This window comes from Urocitellus parryii, chromosome 4 (assembly GCF_045843805.1).
Source record: "Urocitellus parryii isolate mUroPar1 chromosome 4, mUroPar1.hap1, whole genome shotgun sequence".
In the NCBI taxonomy this organism is placed as follows: Eukaryota; Metazoa; Chordata; class Mammalia; order Rodentia; family Sciuridae; genus Urocitellus; species Urocitellus parryii.
This window is the reverse complement of record NC_135534.1, coordinates 1114539-1130258: the sequence shown is the minus strand read 5'-3', so window position 1 is coordinate 1130258 and position 15720 is coordinate 1114539. Positions and strand designations below refer to the sequence as shown.

Here is a 15720-nt window from a genome sequence, read left to right as displayed (position 1 = left end):
GGAAACAGAATGGGTCTGAGTGGCAGCTCAGTATTCTCCTCTGGTCTTGTGCTTGCAGGAGTGCAGAAATGGCATCTGGTGGAGCAGGGTTTGGGCCATTAGAGACTAGGGAGGAGCAGTAGGCATTTGGGCATAGCAGGAGAAAGACAGCGGCACTGGGGATTCTCCCTTTTCTGCAGAGAGCTTGGTCTATCCTGTCTTGATGACTAGGCAGGAGGTACAGAGAGCTGGGCCTTGGGCCTCTCAGATAATCATGGAGGGCTGACATCCAACTGGACAGGGTGCTCCATCAGGAAGGCTGGGAGGGATTCTGTCTTACTGGTGAGATCTGCATCTGATGCAGGCTGGTCCAAGGGGCACGTAGCAGCAAGAGCTCTGGTTTCTATGACATGGATCACATGGGCCTTGATGGGGTCTCCTCTTGTCCTCAGCGAGCCTTCTCCATGGACGACCGCATTGCCTGGACACACATCACAATCCCTGAGTCCCTGAAGCAGGGCCAGGTGGAGGACGAGTGGTACAGCCTGAGCGGGAGGCAGGGAGACGACAAGGAAGGCATGATCAACCTGGTCATGTCCTACACGGTGAGCATGCCCACTGGTCAGTCTACAGAGGGAGCAGCCTGCCCTAGGGGACCTCCACTGTCCCTGGTACCTTGAGGTCGCACCATGCAAGTGATGTGATGCAGCCAGCCCAGGCCTCAGGTTCTGGGGCCTGTGGGTCCTTCCCCAGGAGGCGGTGACTGACCATGAAGTGGTGAGGTGCTGGGGAGAGAGACCGTAGGTAGCTTGGGTGCCTCGAGGATGGAGCAGAAGCCTGGCTCTGGAGCAGTGGGCCCAGCATGTTGGGCCCCCTGGCTCCTGCCCACTCCCATCCTCAGGGCCACTGTGGCTCCTGTAATCCTTGGGCTAGGGTCTGGGTTCTTAGACTTCCCCATCTTTTTTGTGTCACCCAGGGATTTTTCCTTTTTGTTTTAAACTTTTACTGGGAAAGTTTTAAGCTATGAGAGTGGAGAGGATCATGGTCAGCCCATATGTGTGATGAGGTGGCATAGCAGTGACACCTTCTGGTCTCCTGCCTTTACTGCTAGATGTTCACATCTTTACCAGGCCTTTTCATGAGCACAGAACCATTGTTTACTTAACCAATTCAGGTGCTTTGGTTTGTTTTTGTGGGTTTTTTTTTTTTTGTTGTTGTTGTTTTGGTACCAGGGATTGAAACCAGGGGCATTTAACCACTGAGCCACATCCCCAACCCTTTTAATATTTTAGAGTCAGGGTCTTGCTAGACTTGTTTAGGGCATCACTAAGTTGCTGAGGCTGGCTTTGAACTTGCCACCCTCCTTCCTAAGTCTCCCAAGTTGCTGGGATTATGGGCGTGCACCCCCATACCTGGCTCATACTTTGTTTTGAACTGAACTCCAGGACTGTTGAGAGAAGCTGCTAGGGTAGGTATGAGCTCTCAAAAACAGACCCTAAAATCACACTTAGATGTGCCTTCTTAAGCCTGTGCTCCCCACTGCACCCTGTAACCTGGTGCTGCAGGTCTGTAGTACCTCCTGCCCAAGCCCCTCACCCTGTGCTCTCCCAGCCCAGGAGAGCTGGTGTGTTGGTGTGAGTAGGCACAATGGCTGAGGCCACAGCACCCACACTGGGGCTCCACTTTCTTGGGTCTTGTGTCTGGGTTCTGGTGAGACTGGAAGTGAAGAAGCTTTGACATGTGGTGTAGTCCTTCTTCCCTGACCCCCGATTGTCTTCGGTGTGTTTCAGTCGCTGCCAGCTGCCATGATGATGCCACCCCAGCCTGTGGTCCTGATGCCAACTGTGTACCAGCAGGGCGTTGGCTACGTACCCATAGCAGGTTTGTGTGCTGCTTCTCCTTTAGTCAAAGGCCCTGGGGCAGAGAGTAGGAAAGAGGAGGGAGGGACCCTGGAGCATGCATATGGGGCTTGGGCTAGTGTAGAACTGTGAGGGTGGTGGCCTTGTAGACAGACCTTTTGAAGCAGAGTCCAGGGTTGCCTTGGAACTTACTATGTGTGTGTAGGAAGCAGTTTGTGTTTTCCCTAATTGTTTGTGCATAGAAGGAATGTTGAAAGTTTTGGAGATGTGGAAATGAGATCTCTCAGTGCCTGGTGTGGGAGACACTGTGGTAGGCAGCTTCTGCTAGTGAAGCACACCCTGCCTTTCGGCATCCTGTCTGCTGCCTGCTCACCTATACGAGTTAGCCATCATGGTGGCAGTCACATCAGCTGGAAGGCACCTTTGTGTGCCTGTTTTTGAGTTTTCATGGTAACCTTTGGTTACCTTCCATCTGGGACCATGATAGCACCTGGTGCCTAACTGGCCCTTGTTCTAGAATAGCCATGAAACTGGGCAAGGTGGACAGGGTGACAGCTGTTTTCCAGTGTCAGCCACTAGGCTTTTCATGTCCCAGGGATGCTGCAACTAGGACCACAGGTGGGAGGTGGTAGGGAACTAAAACACAGAAATCATCCTGAGAGGAAAGACAACAGGACAGACCGTAGTCATCCTGGTTCTTTGCCATAGTCCAGAGAGTTTAGATCTGAGCAGAGAGTGGGGAGTTCCACTGCCCTGAAGGGGCAAAGGCCAGAGACTGCGGCAGTGGGAGTGGAGACTCTGTGGGGCAGGGGCCATGTGAGAGGGTCCTGGGTTTGTGAGACACCCAGTGGTGGGTGCCTAGGGTGCTGCTCCAGGCTGGTGCAGGACAGAGCAATTTGGGGCACTTGGGATCTTGCCCAGTCAGAGCAGAGGGGCTCATCAGCCCCTACATGTGCTGAAGCCAGCCCTGACAAGAGCGGGTAGAGCTTAGGGACTTCAACCTTGATGAAGTTGCTTATGAGAACCTAGGGCAACGGTCTTTAGAGCCCAGGGCAGAACTCTTGCAGTGTCGGGAATGTCTGCCAAGACCAGAGCATGAGGCTGACAGAGTTGCCCAGGGTGATCCAGAAGCTTTAAAGCAGCCATGGTCATCAAGAGCTCAAGGAGAGAACCTTGGCAAGTGGACAGAGAGGGTGTCTCAGCAGGGAACCTCATCTTCTCAAGAGACCCAGATGGAAGTTTGGTACCTGTCAGACTCAGCATCAGGGCCCTGAGGTCTGGAGGGCTCTGTCCTTGGAGCATCTACTTGGGCTGCCACCGTGTTCTATCCAGAGCATCATATCCTGTTTATGTGAAATTTCTGTCGCCCAGCTATCCTGAGTTGACGGTCTGGGACAGGAGCAAGGACTTGTAGGGAACACAGGCTTTTCATGTCCCAGGGATGCTGCAACTAGGGCCACAGGTGGGAGGTGGTAGGGAACTAAAACACAGAAATCTGTTCTCTTTCAATTTCTGAGGCCAGAAGTCCAGAATAGGCTGTGGCAAGACCACTCTGTTCAGAGGCCCCTGGTGGGCGGGGGGGTGGGAGGGGGGGTGGGGAGGTGTTGGTCCTTCCTGCCTCTCCCAGCTTCTCCAGTGCTGCCTCCCTTGCATGGGCTTCCCCACCTCCCCGCCTTTTGGGGTGTCTTCTCCTGTCTTGAACAAGGGCTCAGCCTGCTCCAGCACTGCCTCATCTTAGTTCAAGTACATCTGCAAAGACCCTGTTTCCAAACGTGGCCCCCTTATTCACAGCACTAGGAGTCAGGACCTGAACATCTTCTGTGGGGACACTATTGTGTCTGCTTTAGTTACCATCACCAGAACATATTTGGTTAATAGGAAATCAACTTCTGGATAAAAGAAAAGCTATTGACCTGTTTATCTTTCTGCTTCCTATCCTTTATTCTTTTTGCAAATGTGTTTAAAGTTTGCCGTAAAATGTTTATTTTAGGAAAGGCTATGTTTCTTTATAAACAGAGACTTTGAACTTTACTTTTGACATATACTTTTAGATTTTGAAATACTCTCTTGTAGAAAAGTTAAAAAATAGAAAAAAAGAACGTTTTGCCAGAATCTTTGGAGACTATAGCCTCCTGGTGCCCACCTTTGCCCCCAAGTGAGTGTGCATCTCCTGTAAGTAAGGATTCCCATTGCTCAGGACAGCATCCATGCTGGGGTCTGCCACAGAGCGAGCAGATGGTGCCGTCTGTTGATGAGACCCCACCAGACATCTCAGGGCAACATCCAGTCCCTGGGCTGAGACTTTTGGGTGTGTCTAGGACCTTGTGGCAGGCCCTGTGACACCACCATCTGCCCCAGGGCTGTGCTGCCCCTCGCCCACCACCTCTGTGGGTATGCCCAGCTTCTGCCCTGGAAGGCTGCCCTCCCTCTTCATTGCTGCTTAGTCCTCCATGCTTGTGTGGGTGGGAGATGAGATAACTACCTTTGCACATGGGTGGACTGAGCCTGGACACCCTCCTGGTGTCTGCTCGTGGTCACCGCTGCTGCCTGGTTGTCGTGAGTCTGAGCTGTCCCCTGACTTAGCTGTAGCCGTGTGGGCCTGGTTGGTTTTGCTCCCTGGGCTGGAGTCTGTTACTGTACTGTCCTTCAATGACTCCAGGTTTGGCTGTAGTCTGGACACTCTGTCCTTTTGATGTGTTCCACCTTCTCTGAGTACTTCACCACTGGAAGGACCCAGCTCGTATGTATTCCCTCCCTCTATCCTGGAGTTAGCTGCTTCTCCTAGGTTCTGGAAGTTTTGGTCCATTCTTAGTTAACTTGGTAGTGTTGGCTGATGCTGAAGTGCCCTGTCCCGATAGAAGTTGATGCCCAGTGTCCCCTGAGTCAGATCATTCCTGAATGTTTGTGAAGGCAACACTGTCTCTCCTGAGCTGGCACTTGCTGGGTGAGGGAGGGTGCCATCCACTACAGTCATCCAGAGTCTCGGGCCGATCAGGTGGGAGCAGCAGCACTTACATCAGGGTTTTCTTTTCTCCAAAGTCAACTCTCAGAAGTGCATATTTTCCAGTGCATTCCTACTCCTCTCCTGCCTTGAAAATACAAAGCTGTATATTCAGTTCATTTGATGTTTTTTTTGTCACTGTTGTAGCTCTAAGCTTGTGCTGCAAAGTCTCTGTTGTGAAGAACTCATGTCCGTGACTCTGGGTGAGGTGCACACATGCACGTGCCATGCTGTACATGTTAAGAGAGTCAGGGCATATGTTGATACAATACAAAAATGTAGCCCATGGCTTTTTAAGGAGGAGTTGCTGAATATATCACAATGGGACCATCATGGTGAAGATTTAAGGGACAGGGAAAAGAAAAACCCAGGAACTCTGCCAGTTGGCACATTGCCATTGTGGATGATGATACGATTTTGTTTGCCTAGTCCAAACTTTTCAGTTCAGATTATGGTAGAAGACATATTAGATCAGAAAAAAGGGGAGGCCTCTTGAGATAGTCAGAAAGGGGAAGAAAGTTTAGAGCAGAAAAAGCCATCAGGGGAAAAGTTACAACAGGAGGCTGCTACTAACACCTTTCTATCACCAGAGGGCGTAAGTGTCCAACCAACAGCTCCGCCTACGGGGCCCTCAACCCCTGTAGTTGATAGATGGGATCCTGAGACAGGACCTCAAAGATTAGCATGCCCTGTATTTGAACAGGCAGGAGGGCAGCGAATTCACCATGTTTTAGATTTCCAAACAGTGAAGCAGCTAAAAGAGGCTGTAACAACCTATGGTCCTCAAGCACCCTTCACTGTAAGCTTGGTCGAATCCATTAACAACTTGAACATGACGCCAGCAGATTGGACTAGTATGTGCAAAGCTGTGCTAAATGGAGGACAATACCTGTTATGGAAGGTTGCCAATGAGGAATTTTGCAAGGAGATGGCTAGGCGAAATGCAGCAGCTGGTTATCCTCAGAGAAATCTAGATATGTTGTTAGGAAAAGGACCTTATGAGGGTCAGCTGCAACAAATTGCATATGATCCTGGCGTATACGTACAAATTGCTGCAGATACAGTGAGGGCATGGAAGACTTTACAAGGACATGGAGATTTACAAGGTCAATTATCTAAGGTAGTACAAGGAGCTAATGAACCTTATGCTGAATTTGTAGATAGGCTTATTCAAACAGCTACCAGAGTTTTTGGGGATACAGAGCAAGCAATGCCATTAATTAAACAGCTAGCCTTTGAGCAAGCAAACAGATGGTGCAAGGAGGCCATTAGACCATGGAAACATGAAGATTTAAACACATATATTAAATTATGTAGAGATATTAATGAACAAGGGCAAGTTTTGGCAGCTGCAGTACAACAGGCTTTAGATGCCAGGCCAAAAACATGGTACAATTGTGGACAAACAGGACATTTTAAAAGGAGTTGCCCCATAGGAGGAGGGTTTAACAAAACTAGGTATCAAAGAGGTAGAATACCGGGTATTTGCCAATGATGCCGTAGAGGGAGACATTGGGCTAATGAATGCCGTTCTCAAACCACCATAGAGGGTACTCCATTATCAAAAAATGGACAAGGACCAGGTGTTTACCCACGATATCGTGGAGAAAAGCATTGGGCTTCATTGCCAAAAAACGGACAGGGGGGCCCAATCTCCGGGGCCCACAACCACAAATATACGGGGCACTGGAGGAACCCAGCAACCCCATCAGGGTAGTGCCCAGGACACATTATCCATTAGATCCCTCATCAGACAAACCAGAGTGAGTGCAGGGTTGGACATCTGCGCGTCCGCCAGAGCAGTACTAACTCCAGAGACGGGAGTTCAAATCATTCCCACAGGAATAAAAGGACCTCTTCCCCTAGGAACAGTAGGCTTATTATTGGGACGCAGTTCTTCCACTCTAAAAGGACTTAATGATAAGTCCTGGGATAATTGATCTGATTATGAAGGTGAAATAAAAATTATAGCTAGTTCTCCAAGAGGTATATCAGTAATTTCACTAGGAGATAGAATAGCACAGTTATTGATAATACCCAGCCTGCATGATAAATTTTCCAGCCGTACTGTACAAAGAGGTTCCAGGGGATTAGGCTCCACAGGTGTAGATTGGGCTATGCTGTCTTTAAATTTAGATTCTCGTCCAATGCTAAAACTAAATATTCAAGGACATGAATTTAATGGGCTAATGGATACAGGTGCAGACCTTAGCATCATATCTCATCAAGAATGGCCGAAACATTGGCCATTACAACAAGGCACTCAAACGCTTCGAGGCCTAGGAGTGGCGACTAATCCCCATAGAAGTGCAATGGTATTAGATTGGAAGGATCCTGAAGGATGTGAAGGAACTATACAGCCCTATGTATTGGATCATCTTCCCATAAATTTATGGGGACGAGATGTCCTAGATCAATTAGGTTTGACATTAACAAATAACATCAATCCTAATGCGCCCACTACTAGGGCTAGACAAGGTTTTAGGAAAGAAAAAAGATTAGGAAAACAAGAACAAGGTATAGCAGCACCAAGTCAAATAGATCAAGGAATAAATAGACATGGATTGGGTTTTCAGAAGGGGTCACTGAGACAATAAAAATTACTTAGAAATCAGAAAGACCAATATGGGTTCCTCAGTGGCTCCTGACTAAAGAAAAGATACAAGTAGCCCATGACCTGGTCAAACAACAATTAGCGGAGGGACATATATAACCTTCTGTATCTCCCCATAATACTCCCATTTTTGTCATCAAAAAGAAATCTGGTAAATGGAGATTATTGCAAGATTTAAGAGCCATTAATAATGAGATGGTTATTATGGGACCTGCTCAATCGGGGATTCCCCAATTGTCTGCTTTGCCAAAAACCTGGTATGTTTTAGTTATAGATATTAAAGATTGTTTTTTTTTTTTTTTCAATTCCAATTCATCCTGAGGATAGTCCACGTTTTGCATTTACTATCCCTGCACTGAATCATGAAGGTCCTGATCAGAGATATGAATGGAAAGTACTCCCTCAAGGGATGGCTAACAGCCCAACTATGTGTCAAATTTATGTTAACAAAGCAATCCAGCCACTTAGAAATCAAAATCCTGAACTACAAATATTTCACTATATGGATGATGTATTATTAGCACATAAAGATAAAAACACATTGCTAGAATGTTATGCCACACTTACAAATTTATTAAAAAATTATATTCTAGAGATAGCAATAGATAAAGTACAATTAAATTTTCCAATTAATTATTTGGGAGTTCTAGTATCCTCAACCATGGTCCGTCCACCAAAAATTCAAATGCGAGTAGATCAACTCAAATCACTTAACGACTTTCAAAAGTTATTAGGAGACATAAATTGGATAAGGCCTTATCTAGGCATACCAACAGGAGAGTTGGGACCTTTATTTGATATCCTAAAAGGTCCATCAGATCCAAATTCACCCCGAATGTTAACGCCTGAAGCAAGAAAGGCATTACAAATCATTGAAACATATATGAAAAATATGCATTTGGATAGAATTGATGTAAGTTTGCCTTTATTATTTATTGTACTACCAACAAAAAATATTCCTACAGGAGTATTTTGGCAAAAATGCCATGCGTCATTCCAACTCGGCTATGGCTGTCAGCATGTGTGCACACTCTCGGGCCAGTGATGAGACACAGCCCTGCAGGAAGCAGAGCAGGAATGGGGAGGCCGACTTCTCAGCCAGCCCTGGCTACCTGTCATCCCTCACCTGCCGTGTACACAGGGGGTGGTGCACAGCTGCCTTTGTGTGCTGATGGACCCAGCCCTGAAATCCCCTGTCAGTGTCTGTGCTTGAGGCTCTGAAGTCAGAATTACCACTGCTGCCTTTCCAGACCATGGGAGGAAAGCCACGGACCCTTCCACCTGTTCTTTGGAAGGAACCAACCACTTCACTGGTTAAAAGACCGGGGTGTCCCATGACTCGCAGACTGTGAGCCCATCAGAACTGGGTTGTCCCCTTTAGGTTCTTTTCCCTCTGCATTTCCTGGAAGTGCAGACCCCACAGCACTGAAGAGAGGTGAGGGTGGAAAAGGGAAATGTGATTAGAGCTTTCTGGCCGTCAGTTATAGCCTGAAGATAAGAGTTTATGTGTGTGTGCTTTTTAAATAAAGGAGCATTTTGATTCCCAGATTAGTTTCCTTCAGATTCAGATAGTTAACCGATACGATTGATCACATGCTTCTAGTGGGGCTTTTAACCTGGTTTTGAGAGCCTTCTTGAGGTGAAGTGCTGGAAGATGTGTGCTGTGGAGCTCCTTCCTTGGGGATACACAGTGGACCGAGAGAGCCAGTTTGGTGGACACCAGCCTGCTGCGAGTTCCTCAAGTGTTTCCCACTTGTGAGGAGCAGCAGGTCCTACCTGTGGGGGATTGGGTGCACTTTCTTCCTCCTCTTGCTGCTGGTCCTGGGGGAGTCTGTGATCTGAGTGGGGAGAGGAGGAGCTGCTGCTTGGCCACCTGCCCATGTGTACAAGTTGGGGAGAAAAGGTGACCGTGCCCCTAACCTTGGGAGCCCCTGGCAACTGCTTGTCCTAGGCTTCAGACTGCATGCTCCATTAATTGATACAGAGGGGCTCCATGAGGTTGTGAGCCACTGAGGGGCAGGCAGCAGCCACCCATGTGCTATTTTGGGGGGAAAATGACCTTTTATAACTTTCCTACTCCTTTGTGTTGCTATTCTGCTTCCTTTTTCCATGTGGTGTGGAGAAAGTTGAGTGGAAAGTTTATTTTCAGGTGTCTCGCCAGCTGGGCCTCTGACACCCCTGGGTGTGAACACAGGGTTTGGGTCCCTGCACTGGCTAGCGCTAGCAGGCCTCCCAGTGTGGCAGTTTCTGTTTCCTCCCGTGCCTCATTTCACCATAGGCCTGGCGTGCTCTGATCTAGGCAGGTGAGCAGAGATGCTCCCGCTGTTCCCTGCAGCTCAGTCTCTTATCCTCGTGGCTGGCATCCTTGGGCTTCCCTGGGGCTGCTAGCTACCAGTGTTGATGCCCCCAATACAGCACAAAAGCAGAGCTGAGCCTGCATCCACTTTTCCCCCTTTCTTCTGTTCCTGGGGCAGGTGAGGGAGGAATCTAGAAGAAACGGTACCTGGCAGCTTCAATGTGAGCAGCCAGCTCTGAGGCCACGCCCTGTTTTGGTGAGTCCAGCAGGTGCTGCACAGATGCCCATCACCGTCTTCTGCACACATGTTCACAGTATCAGAGGACTTGAAGCCAAGTGGCACATGCTACATAAATGATTTGTTCCATTTAGAGTGAGCATTTTTCTTTTTATTTTTCTTTTCTTTCCTTTCCTTTTTTTTCGAGTACTGGGGATTGAACTCAGGGATGCTTGACCACTGAGCCCCATCATCAACCCTATTTTGTATTTTATTTAGAGAAGGGGTCTCATTGAGTTTCTTAGCACCTTGCCATTGCTGGAGGATTTGTTTTTTATTAACTTGTAAGTTGTTGCTTAGAATTCTTTTCCTTTTGGCTGCTACTCTGTGTTTCTGACTCCACCAACTAGAAAGCTCAAGACATAACATCATTACATAGATTACATAGTATTTTGTTCTGGGCATGCTCCATTGTGTTGGACGGCTAACAAGCCTTGAGCTCACAAAGCAGTCCTGGAGCTGGGTGGCCCTACCCCAGGTGCTCTGCAGGCTTCATTCTGCACCATGTCTCCTGTGCAGGGGGACCTCGGAGGCCGTGGCATGGGTGTTGCGTGCCCTGTGTATTTGGGCGCCTCGTGAGGTCATGGTGGGCTACAAGTGACGTGAGTTGGTGTGCCTTTGCCTCTGCCTGTGTTTTCTGCATGCTCGTGCATTAAGCACCAGCTCTTTTTGATCAAAACACTGCTGCGTTTGCTCTTCTCAACTTTCTGTTTGAGTAGAGAATCGGACTTTGCTGAAATGTGCCTACCACAGGTCCCCACAGTGTGTCTGTTGTAGCTAAGTGAGGCAGGTCCTGCCCTGTCGGACAGTGCTGATTTGTATCAATGCGCCAGGGGAAATGGCTGTCACGAGGCCCTTCCTCCTCTCCTGTGGCTCCCTACCTGCACTGCCTGAGCCACAGTGGACCTTGTTTGTGTACCACCAAGGCCCCAAGGCTTTTGTCCATTCTTTCCCCACAGCATCCCCAGCTAGACCCCAAAAATCTGCCCTCACGATTTACCAAGTGTTTGTTAGACACATCCACAGTCCATCATGGTGACAGGTTAAATGTAGGTCAAGTGTGTAGAGTCCACCCTGGAGGAGGGAGGAGCATGTCATCTCAGGCTCATTCTGTTCATTGTAGCTTGATCCCTGAGGTGCCACAGGCTTTTGAGTTGCTGTGCCACCTCACATGTCCTGATTCACTAGAGCAGGTGACAATAAACTGGGCTTCTCGGAGCCTGCCTCGCTGTGATACTGTCAGCCTGGAGGGTTGCAGGGAGATGTATAGCTGGCTGCATTTACATGGGCTTCCTCGTGCTTCTGTAGTCGCCCAAGTGAGGCCATGCGGGCCCCTCCAGTGCCTGAGCCAGGCAACATCCAGTCTGTGCTCTGTGAGCCTTGTGTCATCCTCACCTGGCCACGTGTGGTTTTTGCTTGCTTGCTTAAACAGCAAGATCTTCATTTTCATTTCTGTTTTTATTGTTGTATACGGTACTGGGGAGTGAACTGGGGGGTGCTCAACCACTGAGCTGCGTCCCTAGCCCCCTTTCTTTTTTTGGTCCAGGGATTGAACTCAGGGGCACTCAGTCACTGAGCCACATCCCAGCCCTATTTTGTATTTTATTTAGAGACGGGGTCTCATTGAGTTGCCCTTGTCATTGCTGAGACTGGCTTTGAACTCAAGATCCTCTGTCTCAGCTTCCCTAGCCTCTGGGATTATAGGCATGCGCCACCGCCCCTGGCTCCCTAGCCCTTTTTACATTTTTATTTTGAGACACGGCCTTTCTGAGTTGCTGAGGCTGGCCTCGAACTTGCCATCTTCCCACCTCAACTTCCAGAGTGGCTGGGATGACAGGTGTGCACTACCACACCCTGCTGTGGTTTCCTCCCTTCTTGTTATGGAAGCTGAACAGCTCCAGGTGTCACAGATCAGCTAGGCAGGTGTGTGGTGTGAAGGAGAGCATGTTCCGAGGGCTGTGGGAGTGGTGGTTTTCTGCGACCCTTCTCTGTTGGTAGGCTGGCTGGTTGGGCAAGAGTGCTGGGGGTGGAGACATGCAGTCACGCAGCCCAGTTCCACCCATTAGCACCTCTGAGTGCCCTGTGGCCTTTTCTGCCTCAGAATGTGGCCTTTAGGGTCTTCTGAATTTATCTGGGAAAGGAAAGCTGTGTCCTAAAATTAAGTTTGTTCCCTGGAATCTGGTTGGGAGGCTTGTTCACACTTTTAAAGCTTAAAGAATTGATGACGTTGTGACCCCTTGTAACTTTAGAGAGAAATTCAAAGGGAACTGTCGTCGTTAGTCACCCAGCCCTTCCAGTGCTTCCTGCAGGCTGGGCTGTCCTGTCTTAGACAGCAGGGCTGAGCTCAGTGGTCCCTGAGGCTAGGTGACAGCTGCTGTAGTCACCGTGGCAGAGCCGCCCTGAAGGCACTCGTGAGCATTTGCTTGGTGGATTTTGGTGAGTGTGGTGTTGGTCCTGGGGTCAATGTGTGGCCTTGCTGGCTGTTGAGGGCTTGCCATGCTGTTCTCCCTCATTAATAATGTCCTTGCCCTACTGCAGAGGGCGTCCTAGAGACACCTGATGAGGGCATGTGCTCATTTCCAAGCTGAGACCTGTGTCGGGGCCTCTGTCAGGCAGGATTCTCGTCTGGAGTGGGAGTCCCTGAGGTATTGGGGGATCAGAATGTGTGGTCACCTGTAATTGTGCGGTAACTTCATGTGAGATTTGGGACATCTGACTTGGGTTTTGTGCATTAAGAAAACAAATTATCTAGCCCAGCTTGCCTGTGGTGGGTGTGAGAGGCCACTGGGTCTGTGGGTATGCCTGCAGATCAGTGTTCAAGGAGATCTGAGGTTACCTGTCCCCTCAGGAGCCAAGCAAGTGTGTTGTTTTTTCTTAAGCAGAAATGGACACCACACTTCTGTGACACTGATGTTCTTCCACACTCAATTTTCTGCTTTCAGGAATGCCTGCTGTCTGCAGCCCTGGCATGGTGCCCGTGGCCATGCCTGCACCAGCTGTGACCGCTCAGCCCCGTTGCAGCGAGGAGGACCTGAAGGCCATCCAGGACATGTTCCCCAACATGGACAGGGAGGTGATCCGCTCTGTGCTGGAAGCCCAGAGAGGGAACAAGGACGCAGCCATCAACTCCCTGCTGCAGATGGGTGAAGAGTCCTAGAACCGCCTGTTTTTCATGGCCTCTTGCCACCAGCCCTTTGGACTTGGTGACCCAGGGTTTCCCAGGGTCACCATCCCAACAAGATTCCTATGAAGACCACCCACATACCCCTTCCTTGGTCGTCTTTGCTGACCCTCCCCACCGTTCTTGAGATGCATGTGGGTTTTCAGTTCCCGGCAGTCCTGTTGACTGTTGGTGGGGGTGGAGCAGCTCCCTCCTCATCTCGGGTTGGGGGTGATGGGCAGCCGTGTCACTACACAGACCCATGCTCCTATTGCTTGAGGACCTGTGTCTCCCCTTCTCACACTGTTCTGGAAAGCATTCTTACAGAAAGCAGCTGCCTCTGCCAGGGTGTTAGAAATTGCTGAGTGTCTACTGTGCTCTTCGCCTGCTGGAGGCTGATCTCTGACTCTGTGGTTGCTATGCCAGGGCTTCTCTTCCTCCTGGTAGGCCCTCACCACTGAGCCTGATGTTGGGGAGGGAAGTGAGTGCAGCACTGCTTTTTCTCCTACGTGTTCCGGTCCCTGGCTGCTGCTGACGTGACATAGGCAAATGCTGTGCACCAGGACTGTAGTCCAGTGGGTGGCAGAAGTGGAAACCCAGCTGGGGTCAGTGTTTGGAGACCTCTTAGGCTGGAGCTGCACTTGTCTGTCATGCAGCCCCCTGGAGTGTGGCGGGACCCATGTTCTGAGCATTGCTGTTGGGGCTGAATGGGTGACATGTGGCGGTAGGCCCGACTCAGGTCACCAGTGATGCACTTTAAACTGTGTGCCGAGAAGCCAGGCTGCGGTGTTGCCTTTTGCGTTGAATTGCAGTTGCTTTTGCTTCTCTCAAGTGTTTGCGCCTAGCCTTTGGCTGTGAGATACAGGTGTGAAGGTGAACCCTATCAGTTCACACTTACCTGAAACATTTAGATGGAGGAAGTACTTAAGTTTCAACCTCTGTCCCTCTGAAAACTAGATTTGGAGGTTCACTAGAGGACAGTGCATTCTGCCACCTGCGGGTGCTTTTTTCAGGTGCATTGTTTATAGTGTTTACTTCCGTAACCCTGAGGCAGCTTGGTGGTACCGGGGCAGGAGGAGGTACCCCTTTGATAAGGCTTTGAATTGCAGGGTAGAGAAGATCCATGTGCTTTTGATAGACTCTACCACTTGCTTCAACACGCCAGCCGCTGGAATTCTCCACCCCAGGCTGCGGTGAGCCTGTGAGGGGGGCGTGGTGGGCAGCACAGGACTTTCCAGGCAGCTGGCTCAGTGTTCTCAGCAGGTTGGGCATGGGGCTCGCTGGCTTGCAGCACCCACCTCCAGGGCCTAGGTATGATTGCAGCTCCTGGGTCCTGTCATAATTTTGCTGTCTGTCTAATGCATGTGTTGTTGCTGGGCATGTCCTAGGGAGAGCATCACAGAACCAGCCCCAGAGCTGCCACCACAGCGCCTATGGAGGCAGCTCTCGTGGGTTGGCACTCATGTGAGGAGAGTGGCAGTTTTAAGATGACTTTGAACTTCCTGTGGTTTCTTCCTTTTCTTTTTCATGAACACTTTATTTTTTTAATAGACCAAAAAAAGACCACATTTTCTTAGGCCATTAGTTAAGTAGGACTTCTTCCATTCACTGTGTGTCATCTTCTGTTGGGAGTCCGGGGCAGTGGGAGGTGTCGTGCTCTCAGTTCTTGTTCACTCCATCACGTCGCAACCTGTGTCCAGTATTGGTAAAAGGTTGCCATGCTTGGAAGGAGTGTTTTGACCCAGCTCAAAGGCAGAGGTCAGGGCAGACGCACACGGGCTCCTTCCTGGCTGGGGGCAAGCTCTTGCTGGGTCTGGCTGCTCCTGTCCCTGTGTTTGAGGATGCAGGCTATGGCAAGCCACACCCAGTGTTCAGTGAGGCTGGTCTGCCCTGTCAGCCCACTGTGCGCTAGAGCTTGTGCCCTCTGGCTTCCACCTCGCCCTCTGTGTGATGAGAAGGACTTTGTGTAGTTTGATTACGCCGCATCCTCTCGAGGCCGTCTCTTCCCTTAATGGACTCTCTGCCGTTGGCTGAAACCCGCTGTGCGGGTATTGGTGGGGTTGTCTCAGAACTGTGTGTCCCTGGATATTTGCTGTGTGTGGGGGAATCCATATCCAGATTTTTCTTTGACTGTAAAATATATTTTTACTTTTCAGTCTTCTTATTTAATAAACGGTCCATACAAAAATAGAGAAATAAAGTCCCCTAAGGGAAAGTTTACCATCTTCATTCTCGAGTGTTTTTTAATGAGGCTCCTGGTGTGCAGTGGTGATGACCCGGTCAGAATCGGCAGATGCACTCAGTAATAGCAACTTGCTTCAGGGTTGTAAGGATGAAAACTGAAAGTGAGGGAGGCAGAACCATAAAGGCCTGGCCTTTTTGTTGTTCCCACTAGAGGTAGGAGAATTGGAGCTCTGGCTCTAAGGTGGCCATAGGCGTGGATTGCAGTTGTTACTGGCTCCCTGTTGTCAAGCACCTTTCTTATTTTTTGTAATTTCTTTCTTCCAGACTACTTTGACTTGGTAGTGTGCCAG

At 49.5% G+C, this 15720-nt stretch overlaps 1 protein-coding gene across 1 annotated transcript in view; it reads left to right on the top strand.

Annotated features, from left to right (window-relative positions):
* Positions 1-15389, top strand: part of Tollip (toll interacting protein) — a 29270-nt gene extending 13881 nt beyond the window's left edge. The window contains exons 4-6 of the mRNA XM_026379991.2: positions 432-584; positions 1770-1860; positions 12969-15389. Of these exons, the coding sequence (XP_026235776.2) occupies positions 432-584; positions 1770-1860; positions 12969-13183 (459 nt within the window). The 3' untranslated portion in view covers positions 13184-15389. The remainder of the gene's footprint in view (positions 1-431; positions 585-1769; positions 1861-12968) is intronic.
* Positions 15390-15720: the final 331 nt, after the last annotated feature.